At 33.9% G+C, this 20,122-nt stretch overlaps 1 protein-coding gene across 2 annotated transcripts in view; it reads right to left on the bottom strand.

Annotated features, from left to right (window-relative positions):
- Positions 1 to 20,040, bottom strand: part of Dhc64C (dynein heavy chain, cytoplasmic) — a 39,458-nt gene extending 19,418 nt beyond the window's left edge. The window contains exons 1-50 of one of the 2 annotated variants that reach the window (XM_090112959.1): positions 19,720 to 20,040; positions 19,436 to 19,506; positions 18,897 to 19,099; positions 18,378 to 18,515; positions 18,113 to 18,230; positions 17,720 to 17,833; positions 17,306 to 17,478; positions 16,999 to 17,119; positions 16,747 to 16,868; positions 16,500 to 16,641; positions 15,475 to 15,582; positions 15,176 to 15,281; positions 14,664 to 14,863; positions 14,190 to 14,325; positions 13,949 to 14,055; positions 13,678 to 13,841; positions 13,495 to 13,600; positions 12,339 to 12,494; positions 12,016 to 12,195; positions 11,771 to 11,914; positions 11,409 to 11,554; positions 11,029 to 11,178; positions 10,789 to 10,881; positions 10,494 to 10,708; positions 10,149 to 10,275; positions 9,932 to 10,034; positions 9,464 to 9,686; positions 8,987 to 9,134; positions 8,799 to 8,904; positions 8,630 to 8,707; positions 8,268 to 8,399; positions 8,015 to 8,161; positions 7,716 to 7,888; positions 7,390 to 7,557; positions 7,133 to 7,298; positions 6,791 to 6,976; positions 6,183 to 6,365; positions 5,919 to 6,041; positions 5,593 to 5,752; positions 5,138 to 5,271; positions 4,862 to 4,985; positions 3,074 to 3,314; positions 2,762 to 2,876; positions 2,386 to 2,581; positions 2,085 to 2,173; positions 1,429 to 1,476; positions 753 to 862; positions 468 to 593; positions 205 to 382; positions 13 to 122 (exon numbers count right to left, since the gene is read on the bottom strand). In XM_090112959.1, coding sequence (XP_089969085.1) covers positions 13 to 122; positions 205 to 382; positions 468 to 593; positions 753 to 862; positions 1,429 to 1,476; positions 2,085 to 2,173; positions 2,386 to 2,581; positions 2,762 to 2,876; positions 3,074 to 3,314; positions 4,862 to 4,985; positions 5,138 to 5,271; positions 5,593 to 5,752; positions 5,919 to 6,041; positions 6,183 to 6,365; positions 6,791 to 6,976; positions 7,133 to 7,298; positions 7,390 to 7,557; positions 7,716 to 7,888; positions 8,015 to 8,161; positions 8,268 to 8,399; positions 8,630 to 8,707; positions 8,799 to 8,904; positions 8,987 to 9,134; positions 9,464 to 9,686; positions 9,932 to 10,034; positions 10,149 to 10,275; positions 10,494 to 10,708; positions 10,789 to 10,881; positions 11,029 to 11,178; positions 11,409 to 11,554; positions 11,771 to 11,914; positions 12,016 to 12,195; positions 12,339 to 12,494; positions 13,495 to 13,600; positions 13,678 to 13,841; positions 13,949 to 14,055; positions 14,190 to 14,325; positions 14,664 to 14,863; positions 15,176 to 15,281; positions 15,475 to 15,582; positions 16,500 to 16,641; positions 16,747 to 16,868; positions 16,999 to 17,119; positions 17,306 to 17,478; positions 17,720 to 17,833; positions 18,113 to 18,230; positions 18,378 to 18,515; positions 18,897 to 19,099; positions 19,436 to 19,506; positions 19,720 to 19,960 — 7,148 coding nt within the window. In that variant the 5' untranslated portion in view covers positions 19,961 to 20,040. The remainder of the gene's footprint in view (positions 1 to 12; positions 123 to 204; positions 383 to 467; positions 594 to 752; positions 863 to 1,428; positions 1,477 to 2,084; positions 2,174 to 2,385; positions 2,582 to 2,761; positions 2,877 to 3,073; positions 3,315 to 4,861; positions 4,986 to 5,137; positions 5,272 to 5,592; positions 5,753 to 5,918; positions 6,042 to 6,182; positions 6,366 to 6,790; positions 6,977 to 7,132; positions 7,299 to 7,389; positions 7,558 to 7,715; positions 7,889 to 8,014; positions 8,162 to 8,267; positions 8,400 to 8,629; positions 8,708 to 8,798; positions 8,905 to 8,986; positions 9,135 to 9,463; positions 9,687 to 9,931; positions 10,035 to 10,148; positions 10,276 to 10,493; positions 10,709 to 10,788; positions 10,882 to 11,028; positions 11,179 to 11,408; positions 11,555 to 11,770; positions 11,915 to 12,015; positions 12,196 to 12,338; positions 12,495 to 13,494; positions 13,601 to 13,677; positions 13,842 to 13,948; positions 14,056 to 14,189; positions 14,326 to 14,663; positions 14,864 to 15,175; positions 15,282 to 15,474; positions 15,583 to 16,499; positions 16,642 to 16,746; positions 16,869 to 16,998; positions 17,120 to 17,305; positions 17,479 to 17,719; positions 17,834 to 18,112; positions 18,231 to 18,377; positions 18,516 to 18,896; positions 19,100 to 19,435; positions 19,507 to 19,719) is intronic. The other variant, XM_090112960.1, reaches the window with a different exon arrangement.
- Positions 20,041 to 20,122: the final 82 nt, after the last annotated feature.

Consider the following 20,122-nt stretch of genomic DNA (forward strand, 5'->3'; position numbering starts at 1 on the left):
GTAGTGACTTACCTTAGGAGGTAGTTCTCAAAGATCATTTCCGTTGTGAGGACATCCTGCGAGAACCAGACCATACCACAACGTGAAACTGTGGCAAGGGTAGCGTACTTCAGATCTTGGACCTATAGAACATAACAATAAAACATTATTTACTTCTATAAATAGAAAAGACAAGACATGAAACTAAAAATTTACTTTACTAACCTCAAACATGACGCGCACATTCGGCGGTAAAGACAAACGTTCACCATTTGGTAGTGTTAGCAGTTTATTGTCATCTAATACGGAGTTAAGATTTTCTACCCACTCAGGGTCGACATCACCGTCAAATATGATCCATTGGCGTTTATTTATTTCACCTCGCACGTTGTCGATGATTTTTCTAAAAACATTCATATTAATAAATATTAGTTATGAAACTCATAGTGTTAAAGAAAAGTATTTTCAAGTTTCTAACGTAATGTTACCTGAGTATATGAGTGAATAATCCGTCAGTCCATTCACGAGTGTTAGGATCCAGAACACCATACAGCGTTTCCTTTGACATTGCTTTAGGATCGATTACATGAGCTACGCCCTCTACACCTTCAAACCTGTAAAAAATAGAATTTAAAATATTTTCCATATCATTTAGTGACTTCGGATGAAGCAAATAAATGTGGGTAATTTTTTTTTACATCTATAGTTCTTCATTTGCTCACTCCTTATCATTCAAAAATTTATCAATATAATTAATTTCTATATTTGCTTACCGTTCTAAAGCTTTCAACAATACACGCCATGCTGTAGATTTTCCGCTTCCTGATGGTCCAACCATCATCAGACCATGATTGAGTTTGCAGATTTGATACAGTTGGAGAACCTATATAAAAACCATTATTAAATTAAATAACACAAATTGTCAGTTCTTTCTGATAAAATCAAAACTCCTAATTACATTATAATATTATAATCAACATTTTTGCCAATTGTACAAGAAAATGCGAACAACGAAGGTATGAAGCCGTAAAAGAAACAAATTTGATATCTGCAAATAAAATACAAACAACTTGCGACTAACAAACAAAAATATAGAAAAATATGTGCAAAATGTTCTGTGTTATGCGTGTGATGTGACATGAAGAGTGCTCGAAAGTTGAATGACCCAAATTTATGGCTGAAAATGTGTTTACAAGTGTTTAACATATAGAGATAATTTAAAATGTAGTAGTAACATTTGTGTCTTATGTTTAAAAAATGTTCAATTTCGCAGGATAAAAAAATTGCGTGCAAATGAAAGTGATCTACACGATAGGGACGTCACTAAACCAAAAAGACTGAAAGATACCACACAGTAAAAACATCGAGCAAGACAAGACGTGCGAAATATGACACACATTGATAAAAGAAGATATATCTGGAGAAGTTCTGAGGTCACATCGCACTGACCTTTTCGATCCAGGTGCTGTGTTGCGCCCGAGAGGCCGCGCTGCGTCTCTACGTACCATCGGGTTAGCATGGAAACGCATACATTCACACTCACGTACGACACGGTTAAAGTAAGAATAAGATGAGATGATGTCTAGCCAAAGACCGACAGTTTTATGTCTATATCGCGAAAGTTTTTGGTGTAAAAAATCGAGGAAAAGATCATCCTATTCTCATTTTAAACGTGTAGTACCCGATACCGGTATAAGTACGTATGCATGCTAGAATTGCGTTCTATATTCGTTACTGATATTTTTCTTACTATTTACTATGACTACAATAAATATTCAAATAACTTTACATGTTTAGATCAGTAATGAATATAAAATGTAATGAAATTGTTAAAATTAATAAATAAATTGAATACGAGTTATTTATATATAAACGAATATTTGTATAAATGATGTAAATGCGGTTTTGACCAACACCTGATTATGATGCACGTGTTATCATGTTATGATCATGAATAACTTATTTTATGAAAAAAATATAAACATGTGCAGCAGCAGTTGATTTTCTTGGTTATTTAAATTTGTTAATATCATTAAACTTAGCATTTAGAGTTAATTAATTAGAAGTGTTACAATAATTATCAGGTAATTAATAAAACAATTTACCTTCTCCATCCAAGTTGTTCCTTGTTCATCTCCCTCACCACAGACAAGGAATTCTTCAGCGCATACGGCACGAATTTCATTTTTAAGACCTATTGATACAAAAGATTAATTTATTAATATCGTGAAGGATTTATTAAGTAGAGATAATTTTTTGCATTAATGTGAAAATTTATCTGATTAGTAAGGTAGTTCATTGCCATTTTTATAATCATTGAAATATTCATGATGTTAAGTTTCGAAACAACTGAGATACATTTGAGTTAGAAATATGTGTTCAAAAAATTTTCCGTAAGAATGTTACCGGTCATTTCAGCTCTAGTATATCCAACATTAGGGAACACATCATTAAGCAGAGAGAACAGCAGTGGAATATCTTCAGCCACCAACTTCGGCACCATTGTTTCGCACACTGACTGGATCAGAATGTCTTGTTCCGGCAAAGATTCTGCTATTGAAGCTTCGTCTGGTACTTCAGTTCCGCGTTCTCTTAGATTCTCCTAAAGAATGAAAATGTTATATGTACTTTGCTAGCTATTTAAGGATAAATTAAAATAGTCTAGATAATCTAGTCGTACACAAAAACGAAATGAATTTTTTTATTTGCCAAAAAAATGTGATAAAATAATAATAGAAGAAAAAGTTATGTAGTTACATAAACATTATGGAATTTTACATACCTTGATTTTCTGAATACGATCACGTTTCACATTACCAGCGGACACGAGTACAGATTTAAGTGCACGCAAACCGAAGTCGTAGTGAGATTGATTAGACAATTGTTCATCGCACAACCTGTGAAAAAGTTATATATATATATATAATATTACCGTTTGATGTTCTCTTATTCTTAACATTGGTATAAGTTGATAAAAACCAAGTAATATGCTTAATAATTAAGTTGCAAGCACAATACATAATATTTTCCCCTGAATGTGATCCCCATAGTAGTATCTCTTCGGGTTTCCTTTCCATAGTATCCCTTCACTCACTTGAAGAACGGTACAATCTTGCAGGCCAGCTTCTCCGCAGTGCGGAAACCTTGGCTGAACAGCATCACCTCGGCAATGAGCTGCCTATCGGGCGTGGTCATGGCGAGACTGCGGAACAGCTTCTTGAGGTTATCCGGCAAGTTGGAACGACCAGCATATCCGGGGTTCATGGTGATGAATATCGCCATGTCTTGGCTCACGCGTACTTGTTTGCCGACAAGTTCCACTGTGATTGATTTTGCTGCAAATATGGTTAGTATAGTATTAATATAATGGTTGGATTGATTGCCTAAGTAAAAAATTAAGATTAATTCATATGTTTCGTTATTTATTTCATTCCGTAAGACAGAAGAATAACAAAAAGTGTCTTCACTGATTTGTGCAGTTTTATGCAATGATATTATATATAGAAACAAGAGGTAGATACGTCATCAACGCACCAAAACTGATTCCGTGAATTGGTCCTATTTGGGACCAATGCAATCAATCAGATTGTCACCGGTCCCAGTGAGCGCATGTGCCTATAGGTACATTAAAGTTGTCGAAAATGCCTTTCTGTGTGTTCAGAAAGTGCACGTATTCGTGCAAAAAAATAAAGAAAGATAAAGGAATATCATATCACAGCAAAATATATTAAATTATTACAGTTTAAGAGTAAAAATAACAATTTACAATTCTTTATTAATGACACTTGCTTGACACGTGTATTGAAATAATGAAAGGGATAAAACATTGCTTCAATCACTAGTGTGACAATGCTAGCGTACACTGTGTTCAAAGATTATCATGTAGATACGATTATTGAAAATAGAACGGTTATTTTATTAATTTCGATTTGGGTAAATACTTGATTAATTTTATATTTAAATCCACACAGTGCATATAATTAACAAATATATCTATTTATTATATACAATGAAATCGTGATGGCAAAAATGTTTGTTTGCAAAAATGATGTTGAATATACGTATACATTGAAGAAAAGATTATCGCTACTGACGAAAAAGGCTATTTGCTTTTCTGTAAATAGCTATTGAACATAGTTATATAAATTTTATATGTGTTTTAGATAAAAAAGGCTTATACTTCATCCTTTCTTTTATTTCATCCTTTTTTTTTCATCTAGGCACCACTATTATTATAATTATCCTACAAGTTGGAGTGATGACCTTGTACGGGTTTCGGGAACTGCCTTGAAACGAATAGCGTAAGATCGGTCCTTATGGAGTTCTATAAGGAGGACTATATGCAGTATGCTCAGCAGTGGGTGATTATCGGGTGAAATGATGATGACTTAAACGAACACCACAGCTAGTAATAAATACTTAATACAGTTATATCTCCAAAAAAGTTTTTTATTTTTTTTTTCATTTTAATACGACATCATAATAATCATAAAATAGTAAATGAAATTGTCACATTTATTTACTTGTGCAGGAAACCTAACATCTATAACATTGAACCTTCTGTGTCGTTTATCTATGCCAATTACCATGGCAACTATTTGTTTATTTATATTTAATTGGTGAATTCTTATGACTTTTGCTTACACCTGCGCGGAAGTGACAAACTATCTTTGTCTTTTTTATTTATATAATTTTATTAGAGCCATCTCTCTTATACAGTCTGTCAATGTAATAAATTAAGTAAAATGAAAATTGTATTTGTGTGTGCCTGACACTGCATATGAAGCATTTTTTTTGATATATTGTGAGTATATAACGTATCTATACATAAAATATCATTGGTTTTATGTATAAAGATGTAACTTCATTTAAAACTTATTACTTGTATTGTCTCCCTCTTGGTGACTCTTTAGCGCCTCCTGAATGGTTTGAACTTGTTGCGACACAGCAGACAACATTCTCTCCTCTAGACGATTGAACTCGTCGAAGCAACCCCAAGCACCCACCTAATAAAAGATAACGTTTTTATCTATGTATGTATATCCATAACTATTCTAAGGGATGATATAGTAATTCATGCTATTAAAAACAATATTTCAATAACGTTAACTGATTCTTTACAGATGTTTAAAAAATATGCTTCTAAATTGGTACTTACTTGACAGAGACCGACGAAAATTCTACCCATAGCTTGGAAGTCGAACGTTTCGTCGCAGTTGAACACCAACACGAAGCGACCCAGCTGGTTACCCAAAGCTTTTACCGACTCCGTTTTACCCGTACCAGCGGGACCTAGAATAAAATGAATTATAAGCTTTTATGAACACGAAAATCAATTAATTATTATAATAAAGCATGCTTTATCTTATTACCTATTTATTTTCGCTACAATATAATATGTGTACCTTTTGTAAAGAGAGAAGTGTGAGGAAATAGCTCCAATTGTAAAAATTACTAGTCACGGGCAAATTATGCCCGAATTTATTATAACCTTTTGTAAAGAGAGAAGTGTGAGGAAATAGCTCGAATTGTAAAAATTACTAGTCACGGGCAAATTATGCCCGAATTTATTATAACGACAATAAATGAATATAAATGAAATATTATACATACCGAACGGTGAACCACCGAGTCTAGCTTCAAGAGCCTGCGTCATGGTCAAGTAACATCTATCTGTGAGCGGAGTTTGAACCAAACGGTCTTGCACACCGAGGTACTCGAAACCGTACAGGAATTTCGCGTTAGCCATGTGGATTGTAAGTTGTTGTAGTACCTGGATAACAATTTATTCTATTAAAATATCTTCTTTATTATTTGATGACATGAAATGAGAAAATTATGCATAAAGATTTTTTTACGTTCAATTAAAAAGTTAATTGAAATAAATTTTCCAACAATATAATACAGTTGGACAATATATTTTTTAAGCATTAACTCACATCATTGTTCCTAGGATCGAAGTAAAAGCGCATCTCGCACAGCCATTCGAAAGAGCGCGGGCTGGTGACGTCAGACGCGATCAGGCGACGGGTTACTGTGCGCTTGTGTACGAACTCATTGATCTATAAAAAAAAAATATGAGACAAAAATTTGGAAACATATACCATACACCAAATCACAGGAAACTACTCCATTTAATTTGCTTTCAAAGAAATAACATCTTTTTTTGATATATCAAAGATCTATCAATTCACAAAGCTCACCAAATGTTCCAGCTTCCTTCTCCTAAGAGCGGGTTGTTCTTGGAGCACAGAATCCGCAAGAATATTAAGCATGTTCTCAACATGAGCCAACACGCGTTTGAGTCCATCTCCACCGCCGCCAGTTAAGGCTGCGTCCACATCTTCCGACCAGAGGATTTGAACTGCTAGCACCACTATTTGAGCCTGTAAATATTTTATTCATATTAAAATTCAGCATTTAGTTTAGCAGATTTTGCAAAGTACATCTTAGTTTTAACTTATTTTTTGACGTGACTACGTCTTATAATTCGATAGAGCCGGATGCACGCACGAAAAAACATGACTCATGCGGTAAGGAGCGAGGTAACGCTCTGAGGCGTTCCATGTAAGGCTTGAAGTGCAAGCGAGAGCGCGGAACGAGCGACAAAGAAGCACAATCGGATGTTGTCACGTTCTACTATCGTCAGTAAACCGACTTTACAGACAACCAATTTTTTTTAGATAATATGGGTTATAAAATTTTAAGACTTGCAGTAAGTTAATGGCTAGTAGATATAGAATAATAATAGAAATGTCTATAGTATTATAAAAAAAATTTTGTTGTGTTTAAAATCATTTTATTCAGTTACCTGATACTTATCGCACCATTCGATAAACTTTTGCGGGTCCACATTTCCGTCTTTGAACTGTTTGACGTCACCCACAGCGTCTTTGAGCCGGCAAGCCAATGTGACGCGCATTTCACGCTCCACCATCGATAGCCATGAATTGATCTTGGGGTTCTCTATTGTGGAAACAGGAGAAGTGAAGTATACCTGGAAATATGCATTAGTTAGTATTTTTGAACATCTGTCAGTAAAAACATATTTCAGGATGTTTGAAAAAGGTGATAGAAATATAGCTTGTAGGTAAATTATTTACAATTGTAAGGTTTTTTTACACGTCAATAAATAATTTGTTAAAATATTTACCTCCTCTCCCTCACGTGAAGCGATACCATTAATAATGGTGTTATCTTCGTTTAGAATAATAGCGGCGACACCCGCAAACATTTTCTTGAAGTGCTTTTGAAGGCGAGCAATGTTCTTGCTGTTACCAATAATTTCCAATAGATCTTCATCTCCCACGAAGTAGAATCTGTATAAAGATAATAAGGTTTTAGTTATAGAACAATGTTCTAATTTCTGAAGATTATAAGTTTGTGTTTATAAATTTTAATGTTAATTACCTAGGGAAGCTGCTTCTTTCTCTCTCCAAGTATTCTCCAAGCGCTTTCTGTATCTTGCCCAGTAAATCTGCGAGACGCTCCAGGGAGCGTTGTACTCCGGGAATGTTCAAAACGTCCATCACCATGGGAGATTTGCTCACCTTTTTCATCAGACCCAGGAACTCCGAGCTAGATGGTAAATAAAACATTATTATGATGTAAAAAATCTATTTTCTATATAAAGCTTTCGGTTTTCGACCAAAATATAAAACATATTATGTTGAATTGATCAATTTCTTATCAATTAATTAATGTCAAATTGAGCTTTCATATAATTAAATATCTACCTGATACTTTGGAAGCGACTAGTTTCCACCGGTAGCAGAGTCTTAATATCAGCGGAGCCGCTGAAAATTCCCTCCAAGTATACCCAGCGACGTTGTACATCGATCCACACGTCGAATAGAGCGTTAATGCGGTTAAGTTTCTCTTCCCAGGTAAGTGCTTCTTCTTCGAATACCTAAAGAAACAGGACATTATATGTATAATGCAATTTTTTCGGTAAAATAACTTGTAGTGATAACGCAAAACGTTATAACTACAAATTATTTTATTACCATTTTATTGAACTTTAATCAAATATTACCTTATAATACGGCGAGAGCTTCATAGCAGCAACGCTGTTAATATGTTCCTTGACTTTATTGAAAAGATCGTCCCAGCCGCGTATAATCTTGCACTTATTTTGGTAGTTGATCAAGTCTAGTTCATAGCTCTGCCAAGATTCTCGGACCTAAGAAAGAAGTTTATGTTTAATACAAACTGAAATGAAAACGAAAGAGAAGAGTGTTTTGTATGTTTCTCTTTTGAATGGTTTAATGTGAAAATATTTATCTGACCTGTTTCAAGAACTCTTCAAGCGCCATTTCTCCCTGTGCGACGGAAACAACATCTCGTACGGTGTGCTCATTGTGCAGCAGGTCAGCATCCCACACTTGTCCTAGCGTCAGCTCTGATAATGCCCATTCCACCTAATATGAGTTAAAGTTAAATTATTACGTATTTCGCTTCAGAAATAGTATTAATAATAAATTGACATAGTTAAATTATCTTAAAGATGTTAACAAAAACTTAAATATATACATAGTAAAAACGCAAATAATTGGAAATAGATATCGAAAAAATTTCACAGAAACAATTTCCTTTGAGTAATAATTAATATGTAATTTCGAACTGTATACATTCAATTACTATTAATTACCTTAAGGGCACGGCAAAGTTGGCGCCAGTGCCGCTCCTTCAATGCATCAGATTTCAGCTCCACAATCAACATATTAACCTGCAAATTTCACATTGTATTAGTGTCATCTTTCATATGTTTAGTGGAAAGATTAATAGGTTAAAATTTGATTTATTTAAAAATTAAATACCTTAGTGTACGATTGTAATAGTTTGCGCACGTACTCGTAGCTGTCGTACATACGGAGACGAGCGGGCAGCTCTTTCAACTCGTTTAACATAGCTTCCAATTGTTGTCTATATAAAAAATAAACATTGAATTTAACTAGTTCTAACTTTTAAGAATGTATAATTTTGTTGCCTTTGCTGAAAAAGTTACCTGAGTTTTCTTGGTTGTACCGAGAGCCAAGGCTTATCACGGATATCGTCAATCTGAGTCCAGATCTTGCTGAGTGAAGACCACACGCCACGCAAGTCTTGAAGTTCTTCCAGAGCAACAGTCATACGCTCGTTGTTGACTGAGCTACCTGTTTTACAGAAAATAAAAATCGTATGATGAGTGTACGTAGTAATAGCAATATGTTAAAAACCACGATAATGAACCTGTACGATATTTTCAAGAAAAGTATCCTGTTTATTTAAGAAGTAATTGCAATTATAAATAATAACTGAAGTTCGCGCAGAGCGAAATTGATAAACATATGTATCAAATCTTTTATATAGCTCATAGATAAGCAGAATATTTGTTATTAAGTAAAATCAAATAGTCTTGAGACAATTTTTTCTACTTGACAATATTGAGCCAGTGTTGTACAGTTTAGTCCCCTACTAAAGTTTTGCATAACTTTCCCCCTACCTGTATCATGTAGCTCCAAAGCCTCTTTAGCCTTAGCCACATTGTCTCTTTCATCCTTGAGACGCGTGTATCTCGTCTCCATAGCATTCAACCTTGTAAGTGCATCTTCAGGTCTAGTGGAACCATCCGTGGGCTTACTGCGCTCCCACTCTGTGAGGAACTCCACTGTACGCGCTTCCACCGCTTTGTCTTCGGCTACGATCTTTTGTTGGAGTGACGCCACCTGGAGAGAAAAATTCGATATTTCTTGGTTGATAATTTAGCTTTGATTAATTCTTGGATATGTGACTGGTAGAATTAAAAGTAATATACTTAGAAACAATTCGTGGCATATTTTTATACTTTACGTAACTAAAGAATGAAATAATATTCCTTTTTACTACAGCTGATTTTCATTTAAAAGATTTAAGTAAATAACAAGCAATCATAACTTGATTGTGGGATTAAAAGCCAGTTCATTTTACATACTTGGGTCTGTATAGACGAATCCTTCCTTCTCATAATTTCGTTGAAAGCACTCCATTCTCCTTCAATGTTATCCACATGCAGCCAATTTGTTGGGAATTGGAATCTATGGATGATAAAATAAATAACAATTTAATGACTGTAATAATTTAGTTTTCAATTTCTGAATAAAATTAGTAGCAATTACTTATTTTTGTTTATTTTTCGGTTTGATTACTACCTTTGCCTCTCGAGAATACGCTGGGCTTCTCTATAAATGTCAACTTGTTTCTCCCAAGCCAACACCTCTCGCTTCAGTTGTTGCACGTACGTGATGAGCGATACAGCGTCGCTAGTGGATGCGGCTTCTATAGATCGAATTTTAGTAGTTTATTTTTAATATCCAAAAATAATACATTCACTCATATAATCATTCGGGATACAGAAATTGACAAACTTATCTCTGAAGTGTTAAGAATACGACGGTACAATTTTTTTATAGATATAAATTTATTTATCTCAAATCAATACTTGCCTTAACAACAGGTCTTAAATAGCTATATAGCTGTAGAATAATGCAACATACCTATAGTTTGCTGTTCAAGTTGTCCCCTAGATTTAGCCAATCTTCCATGGAATTGTACCATTTCGCCTCCTAGTAGGGCTCCAAACTTGCCGAGCACCTCCTTATGCCAGGCATCATACTTTAGCGCCACTTTACTTTGCACACGAGCGAAGTCGATAACTACGGGACCGTATTCACGACGAGTATCTGACGTGTCGAATGTTGTACGCGATTTCCTGTTCAAATACAAAAGTTACATAAAGTACTATAATAAAAAAAGTTGGATAAAAATATCAATTGGATTAAGGATACTTACTTGATGTCATTAAGACATTTGATCCACAGTGTGATGTCTTCGCCGAGACGGCCGTACAAGCTTTCAGGTTGAAGATCCCATAGCGCTTGGTAGCTAAATGAAAATAAGTATAATATCAATTTAATTATTCGTCTTAAAATAAAAGCAATATAGTTTTTTGGTTCCCAGTAAGGATATAAATAGTAGTATATACTGCCCGGACGTTATAAATAAATGATAAATTAATATTTGAAATCTTACCGCAGCCACTCGTCGACGTATTCCCTCACTTGCGATATCTTCTGCTCAATAGCGCCGTATGCGTTCTCTAGCGGCGAAGAACCTCCTGGCAATTTTGTCAACAGATTCCTATACGTGGCTGTTTGGGCCGGAGCCACACCCACTTGGTATCTAAAATTTTATGGGTTAATTAAAATAATAAATATTTTAAATCGATATTTTTTTTGCATAATATCGAGTACCTAACTAATAACTTTAAATTTAAATATTATTTATATTAAATAGCAGAAGTTTCATTTGACGTTAAAATAGTAGGCTAGATATCATTTACTAAATTAGAAAAATGTAACTTTTTTAATACTCTTTATTCTAGAATCTAGATATCTAGTTTAGACACAAACCTTGTGCTCTGCAAGCGATGCTGGCTGGTAACAATGGCCTGCCAGGCGAACATCTGCCTCATCAGTTGGAAACGCGCTTCCTCCAGCGAGGGGAACAAGTACATTTGTTGGTTTGTGATTCGCACCTCGTGTACTACGCGAGCAATCTGTACAAATTAAATGAGTTTTATTATTGTCGATTAAGAAATTTAATAAAAAAACACTATATCTGCAAGTTATGTTTTTAATATGAAAGAGATTTTTATATCACTGGTCTCAGATATTCTTCGAATCTCTTAAGTAGTGTAACTTTGAATTTTTCGTAAGATCAGTGGGATCAGTAATTATTTCACATAATTATTATTATTTAAGTTATGTCGTACCTGCGGCTCACCACCAGGCTTGTGAGTAGGCTCAGCTGGTGAATAAGTATCCATAGAGAGGTCCATTTCATTTGTTTTTCCGAGTAGTGCTCCAGTCCATGCTTCCACACCAGCTTGCAGACGAGCTGCCAAGCTTTTCTCAACCTAGAAGCATAAGTAATATTGTAGAAAAACGTTTTATAATTTAACCAAGTAGATTAAGAAGTTTTATTGCAAGAATTCACATGACTTTTAATGTACTTTACCTCTTCATCAAGACGCTGGACCCACAAATGCAGGTTGCTGTATTGTCTGAGCGAGAGTTCATCGATAGCTCTTTGTAAGCGGATCAAGATATCGGCCAGACTCTGTGCGGAGTACGGGCAGGTTTCCAATGACCGCACATCTACAGAAATCTGTTCTTCTACCGCCAGCAGATCTTCAACCTGTAGAGAACCGTACATATAATTATATTAAGGAAAATCAAAAAATTGTGTATCGTATTAATAAGGATCGCTGAAAAACAATTAAATTTGAACTTTAAATTTATCAAGTGGTTCTCTAATTAAAATAAAATACATTCATTTACCTTTTCTTGGAAGAGGAGCACGACTTCGCTCAATTTCTGGACGTATGGATCGAGCTTGTAGGACTCCCATACGAGCGCCATTCCTTCCGATACTTGGTGCAACACATCGCGACGGAGACCAGCTACTAAAGGTATGATGGACGCCTTGTCACGGATCTATTTTAAAATTACTTATTAATATTCATTCTGTATGTATATGTTAAAAAAATATCAATTTGTTCACACTAACATAAAATAGAATAAGTTGATAAAGAAGGAGACATAGAAGGAACTAGACTGTATGAAAGGATAATTAGGACAGATGCTAGCAAAAATAACTGGATTAATTTTCTTTAAAAAGTGCTATCCTAAAATAGGACTCAGGTAAAATTTCATTTCATAGATAGACAGAAATCAAATTGCCAATAGTTATCGAGATTGACTTTTTTGAAAAATAAAAATATGTAGCAAAAAGGAAAAACACACATGTCTGCAACGAAAATAAATAAGCGAATAAAGAAAACATGCTTATCATTAGTAAAAACCAAAACTACCTTTGTATGATTCCTATTATTTAGCTGCGTGAAAAAATACGTGTCTTAGTGTTTTTCAAATTGAATTGTTATGTTTTAGTACTCACTATGTATGTACAATGGTAATAACATTATTATCAAAATCTACTATCTGTTACTTTCTTACAATACGATGAACAAATCGATTCATCTAATTATTTTATAATTATGAAGATGAAGAGCAAATAAAAGTATTGGATATTTCAAACGATTGAACTACTCGTATATGGTTTCAATGTTGTGAAATAAAGTTTGAACTCGTTTTATTAAACCTATGTTACGTAACAATATACTCAACTGAATAAATACCAAATGTACTAAACATGGGGACATTATGGTGTTGCGCTCTAATAGTGGTATTCTAAGCTAACCGTGATTTACGCGTGTTTGAATACGCAACTGAGAGCCAATGAACGACAAGAGCAGTTCTTATTGGATAGAACTTGATACATAATATTTTCTCTTTTATTTATTTTAAAACTAAGTATAACAAGTTCGAAGTTATATTAAAGCCTGTAATTGCCTTTCATTGACTCTTATTGGACGCGTTCTTAAATGCGTGTTTTACATATTATGTGTAAATAGATTACAATAAAGATACAAACCTTTTCCAAAGTGCGTTCGTAAGTGCGCACACTTTCAATGAGCGAAATAGCGAAGGGATATAGTTGATTGGCTTGATGGGCTTTGTTAACAATCGCTAAAGGTACTCTGTAAACAACAACATAATAATCACACAGACTGTTTTTTACATACATAAATATTTCTTTAATATGATATAAACAAACCTGAAGCCCAAGTTCTTCAAATTGCGGACTTCTTTGTACAGAGTAATGATCTCAGGTAGAAAGTTCACTTTAAGTTTCAATATAGTACCGGTTTTGCTTGAACGAGCGCGAACCGACTCTATGGCGAATATGCGACCAGAAACTCCAAGGTTTCGTTGTTGAACCTGTAACACAAACACAATTTCATATACAAAATAATTTATGGAAAGGTAATAAAACAAGCTAATTATAAGAAGGCAATAATTTAAGTTACATTATATAAATAACTTACCTTGCGAGCCCAATCATCAAATACTTCTTGTGTGTCGAGCTTCAAACGAAAACTGTCACCGTCGGCTTTTAGCTTTTGACCTTCAATGTGGTTTTCCCAACCCTTACCTAAAAAAATATATGTTGTTAAATGAAAATGATTACAGTAAATGATAATGAAACGAATGTGTCATAATAGGCAAGGTCAATACAAAATATTATCCTAGTTTCATTTAAAATTATGACCACTTAATATATCTCACCAAGTACATCTTCCACTCGCTTCAGGTAAGCGGTAAGTTGGTGATCGATTTGTTTCGCCCAGATAATAGAACCAGCAACTGGCGGCAAGTCTCGAACCAGAGACAGTCGGGAGCATTTCGATTGTGGGTATTGGACCTGTTAATTGTCATTCAATTTTATACACTTCCAATACTTATAAATAAGACAATAATTGTATAAGACAAAATTACAAGAGAAATAGATGCCTACTACTCTCTCTATAATAAAGAAGTGATTCTTCAATTAACATAATTTTCCTAATTGTTCTGTGATGTTAAAAAGTGCATAATAAAACGAATTTCAAAAATGAAGCAGTTCAAACAATTCACTTTTAATTCATTCAAGTTTTAAAGATAAGTGAATTTCGTTTATTAAATTCTAATAAACACTTAAGCAATTTCACATGTATGAGTGTACCTGTAGGACTATCAAAATCACATACAAAAAGCACGTACCTTAAATTTCTCATGCAGCGCTTCAATATCGTCCTTTACGCGCTGTATCAACTGAGTCTGGTACTCTCGTATCGCACCACGTATGTGCGGGCGCACGAACAACGCATTGAATCGGGAGAAGATGCGGAACATTTCGTTTGCGTTCTTAGCTGTACCGAGTTGGTCGCGGAGGTGCGCTGTTATGCGCGTCTCTACGCGGTCTGGAGAAAGATTTTTAACCGACTTAAAAAAGGAGGAGGTTTTCAATTCAGCCGGTATATTATTTTGGTTTAATTAGGTCATTATTGTGACTCAAATGTTTGTGTTGATAGTGTTATTGGCACGCAAGAAGTTATTCTTGCGTTAGCTAACGCGTTAGCGTTGAACCGCATGAAGATGCGGAACATTTCGTTCGCGTTCTTCACGCTATTATAAATGAATATTTTAGTTTCATTAGATCATGTTTGGGATTTCAAAAATGCCTTGAGAAAGATTTCGCTGTGATAGAATATGATAGAAATTTCTAAGCTCACCGATCCTATCCTCATATCGTCGTACAGCCGCTTCCCAAGCGTCGCAGCCTTCACGAGAAATATCCAGGCAGTCCACTTCTTTGACATTTTCGTACGCAAGATTCACCTGAACAATTATATTCATGAGGTAGGAAACGTTATCCATAATATATATTATTCACATAGCTGACTGAATTTTTTCAAGAAAAAAACTAAAATTTCTTTAATTTTTGTTTAGAATAGATTGCATATTTAAAAAATAAAGTATTTGTCAGTTAAACTTATAAATAATAATAATTAATTAGACACTAAATATTGACCTCAGCAATAGCGTTAGCATCAGCGGCATCCATGGGCAAAGAGTGTGGTTGTGCCGGCTCGCCGCTACCGCCAGTTTCAGCTGCGGGTGTGGCGCGGGGACGCAATACCTGAAAATTGTAAATAGATAGGGTATATATAACAAAATGTTGTATTTTTGAGCTATACATTTAGCCACGTAATCAGCTATGTGAAAAAATTTAAGTAAGTATAAAATAGGGCAAATATAATAAATTATATGAATGTATTCAATTGCCAGACAACAGGAAGTTAAGAGAAGATATAAAATTGACACTTTATACATTTACAGTATTTTAAAAAAGCTATAACCATAGAAATCTAAATAACAAGACACATGAAGTGCTTTATTGTCATAATTCGTATGAAAACCGCTGTCGCCAAAATCAACACATTCAAACCGAAAGCTAAACAGTACACACAAGTAAACTATGCCTTTTATTGGACAGCTCGATTTTAGTGAAAACTAACTTAACTATTAAATTAAGCTTTTGAATATGTATCCTAACGCACGAATTTACGGTTTATTTTAGAATAACATCCCTAAGTATATGAGACTTTTTGCTCCAATACGAACAAACTTGATAATAAGAATGGTAGACTGTGTCATTCATTGTTATTTCGATTACTATGGTGACACTCGTAATACTTGTAAATATTCTATAATTTTAAGGAAAAACGGCATTATTTCTAAAAAAAAATATTTTCCGATGAAATATTATTCCTTTATAAGTATAATTACAACTTGTGGAAGAATTTCCGCACTGGGAATTGCTGAAACACACCATGTATACACTCATACGTCTCCAGAGCAACTGAACAGTGACGAATGCACTGGTGATGTGCAAATCACCTGAGTGGCGACAAGGTCACGCACGTTTACGACTTCTAGTGTCTTGTTATTTAGATTTCTATGGCTATAACTTATCATATCTGGTATAAGGATGAAATCTAGGCCTTATTGTTCTGTTATAATATATAACTTGTATTTATTTTAATAACAACATACCCTCAACATCACAGTGCGTAGTTGTTCATGATGTCTGCGGAATCGGCGCATGTGTTCCATCCGCGCTTGGAGCCTCTTGTGTGAGGGAGACACACGCCACACCATTTTAAGATGTTCATCTCGCTTTTTTTTAACTATATCCCTGTACATTAAGAAAATATATTAAATTCAAATAAATTTTACATAATGTCAAAAATTTTTTATCTAAATAATATTATTTTCTCTGGAGGATGTTCTTGATACTGACCTCAATAAACCTTGAAGTTTCTCGTACTCATCATCCCAACAAGAGAAAACTTCGAAACACTGTGTCATCACTTTTTCAAAATCTTCAAAGGGAATATGCATCAGTCGTCGAGTGCCAAGAACCTAATAATAATTATAACACATTTTTGTTATTTGTATGACATGTATTGATTCAATTCATAGTTATTATTTAATTTTATGCATATTATTTAAATTAATAATGATTTAAAATTTTATGCATTTTATTTATTACCTTGAGAAGCTGTTGGCCCAAATCACGCGATATAGCTTCGACGAGTCGTAAGCCGCGTTGAATGGGATACTTCGTTGAACGGATCTTACGCAAGTGAGAGAATATTTGTTGGACTGCCAATCTAGTAACAAAACATTTTCTTAGTCATACTTGTACAAAAAAGTATATCAAATTATAATTGAAATTAAAAAAAAATCCATTATAATGTCATATTTTTCACACAAATAACATATAGAAAGTGTTTTTTGAGTTTTTAGATATTTTTTACTTTTAGTCACTTTGCATATAATTTAAGTAAAAATCTTACCTGATTCTTTCAAGTTCTGTAGCACTCAATAGATCATTAATAGGAAAGTCTTTCATAAGAGGATTGTAGTCAGAGACTGTAGCAAGAGCCTGTTTGAGACCTGTGTCGGTATCAAATGATACTGTGGCATGGAAACGCTTGCCGTACTTCAGAATCTCAAGTGTCAAAGCCACCTACAGAAAAGATAAATAAGTTTAATACATTATAATATTTATAACATCCATTGATCAATTTACAGTGTCGAATCATTTTTAAATATTACTAGCATTATTTTCCAGTAAAATGTAATATTAATGTCTTGTACTTATAAAAGTGATAAATTATTACTTTGACGTATTTTGACGATGCAAAAGCGCTCATAATTAAGTCTAGTTGAATAAATAAATGTTTCAGTTTGATAAGAATAATACTTACTTCAATGCTTTCACGTTTCTCCTGAATGCGATGAAGGGCTCTTTCCAAATTGAGCCAGAATGAGATCTCTTGTAAAGCTGTGCCGTTGGATGGGTCACGGTCCAATTTGGTTACCTGAAACAAGTGTTTCATAAGATGTATGTATTTTAAATATTTTCTCTAAAAGAAATCTCTAATTGGATTTATTTTAAAGTGAAAATACATAGTATTATTGTATCACTACAAATTTTTTAAATATTTTATTTTTCTCTTTTTACCAATTAATTAGCAAGAATGTGTTTAAATTTCTTATTTTTGATGTATTGAATAGATCCTAGTGATTATTAGAATCTTATATGCATATACATATATATCTTAAATGTTAATTGGCATTTTACATGTGAAATTACATACCTTTTGAATTTCTTTGATCCAACGATTGACTCCATTTTGTAGCTGATTTAGGAATGTTGAATCTTCTACTTTATCACCAAAATCAGCTACTCTAGGTTTACGACCTTCATCAGCAGCTCTAAAAATAAAATATTACTTGTGTTACTCATTTTTGGTTATTATATAAAGATTAGCTGGAAACTAGAAGATTAATTTAATTATTTAATTATAATCAATAAATATTTAAAATGATTATATATTTATACAATTTATTATAATAGTTTACCTTTTTATAACTGCAGCGACCAATGGATGGACAGGCAAAGTAATTTCTGGAATGTCAATATTCTGTTGAAGGTGCAAGAGCCCCATTTCCAACTCGGCTATTTTCTTCTCAACTGATGGTGCCATCTTGTCTCCATCTCTGTTATGGAAATAAATAACATTTATAGAAATTAATGTATCAAGGTTATAAGGGTAATCCTTTTAAATGCATTTTGTATTTGACTTCCACATTTAATGAATCAAATTATATAACCGCTGTTTCCTTGGCCAGCGGAACTCTACACATTGCATACTATGACAAACACTAGACACAAGAACTACACATGCATACTATGTGACATCAACATTTAAGGAATCAAATAATATAACCACTGTTTGTTTGGCCGCAGAAACTATGCACATTCGTAATTTAGTTAGTTCTTTGTCATATTAAGGATCAAAATGAGACAATACAACAAGAACTACATCTACCTAATAAGTTTATTCATATTATATAGAATTCATAAAATATATAAGTTACCTGTCTGCTCTCCCACTTTCCTTGACATAGCTCTTGAAGAATGGTGCCATGGTTTTGCTGATAAAAGCATGGAGTGTTTCATATGGTGAGCCATCAGACAGGTTGATGAGACGCAGCTGGCTGTGAATGGACTTGTCAGCTTCAATCACCTGTCCTCGCTTGATGCACACAAACGCAGCCACTCTTGGTGATGTGAAATGTACCTATAAGAATTGTGTTTTAAAATTCTGCCTTCTAGTCGAAGATTTTGTTAACAACAATGCTATTTTCTTCTTTGCATTTAGTTAGAATAACCAATAGATGAAGAGATGTGTTGTATTTAAATTATTCTGATATAGAAGAACATAACGTCACCATTGTGTTGTTAACCTATTTTTTTAATAAGTGGCTGGGTTTTATATTTTATTAGAAATAAGAGTAAGAGTGACTAATTAAAAACTGATTTAGAAATTATTTTATTTTAAATTGATCATATTGGAATGTTTGGTAATGGGGTAAATGCAACACTCAATATTTGTTTTATAATTAAAATGTGATACCTCAGTGCTGATTTGATATGATACTGCTTCCTTCTCCTCTTCTCCTTCAGTTGGCTGCTCACTGTCATCTTCTATAAAATAAAATTTCTAAGTTTATAATCTTTATCTATGTTTTTGCTTGCTATTTAGTTCAAGATGTCTATTTTTATTATCCTGTCGTTTATTTATAATAATTCATATTCAATGGAATAAAATTATAGCTTATTCCAAAGAAGGGTAGATACTTAATTTACATAAACTACGTCAGCATTGTATTGATTGGGTGGGTCGTTGTTTTTTCATACCTTTTAGCGAAAACCTCTGCACGTAAAGTGACGAGACTTGAGGATCCGATATGAATTTTCTAATGCAATCTTGGTTGACTTTATCATCAAGTGCAGCGTTCAATGCCGGTGGCACGATGTCGTCCTCTGGTAAAAGTACCGTTGCAGCTCGACGAAGATAATTTGCAAAGTCTTGAAAGTCTACTACGACTACATTTTGAGCCTCTGGGGCATTTTCACTCCCGTCAAGGGAGTCTCCCATTGTGATATGGAATAATTGGGTGTTCTTTATTCCAATAGGTAAGAGAAATCAATAATTTAACTGCAACGATGAATACAACGCCGCAGACGGCTTTTACAGTTTGACAGAATTTGTGCAATGCAGAATGCTTGACAAATGACAATTCGTGAGTCATAATCCATA

This window comes from Colias eurytheme, chromosome 19 (genome assembly GCF_061535395.1).
Source record: "Colias eurytheme isolate Ceu_HAF_F1 chromosome 19, ilColEury1 Martin Lab GWU primary, whole genome shotgun sequence".
Classification (NCBI taxonomy): domain Eukaryota; kingdom Metazoa; phylum Arthropoda; class Insecta; order Lepidoptera; family Pieridae; genus Colias; species Colias eurytheme.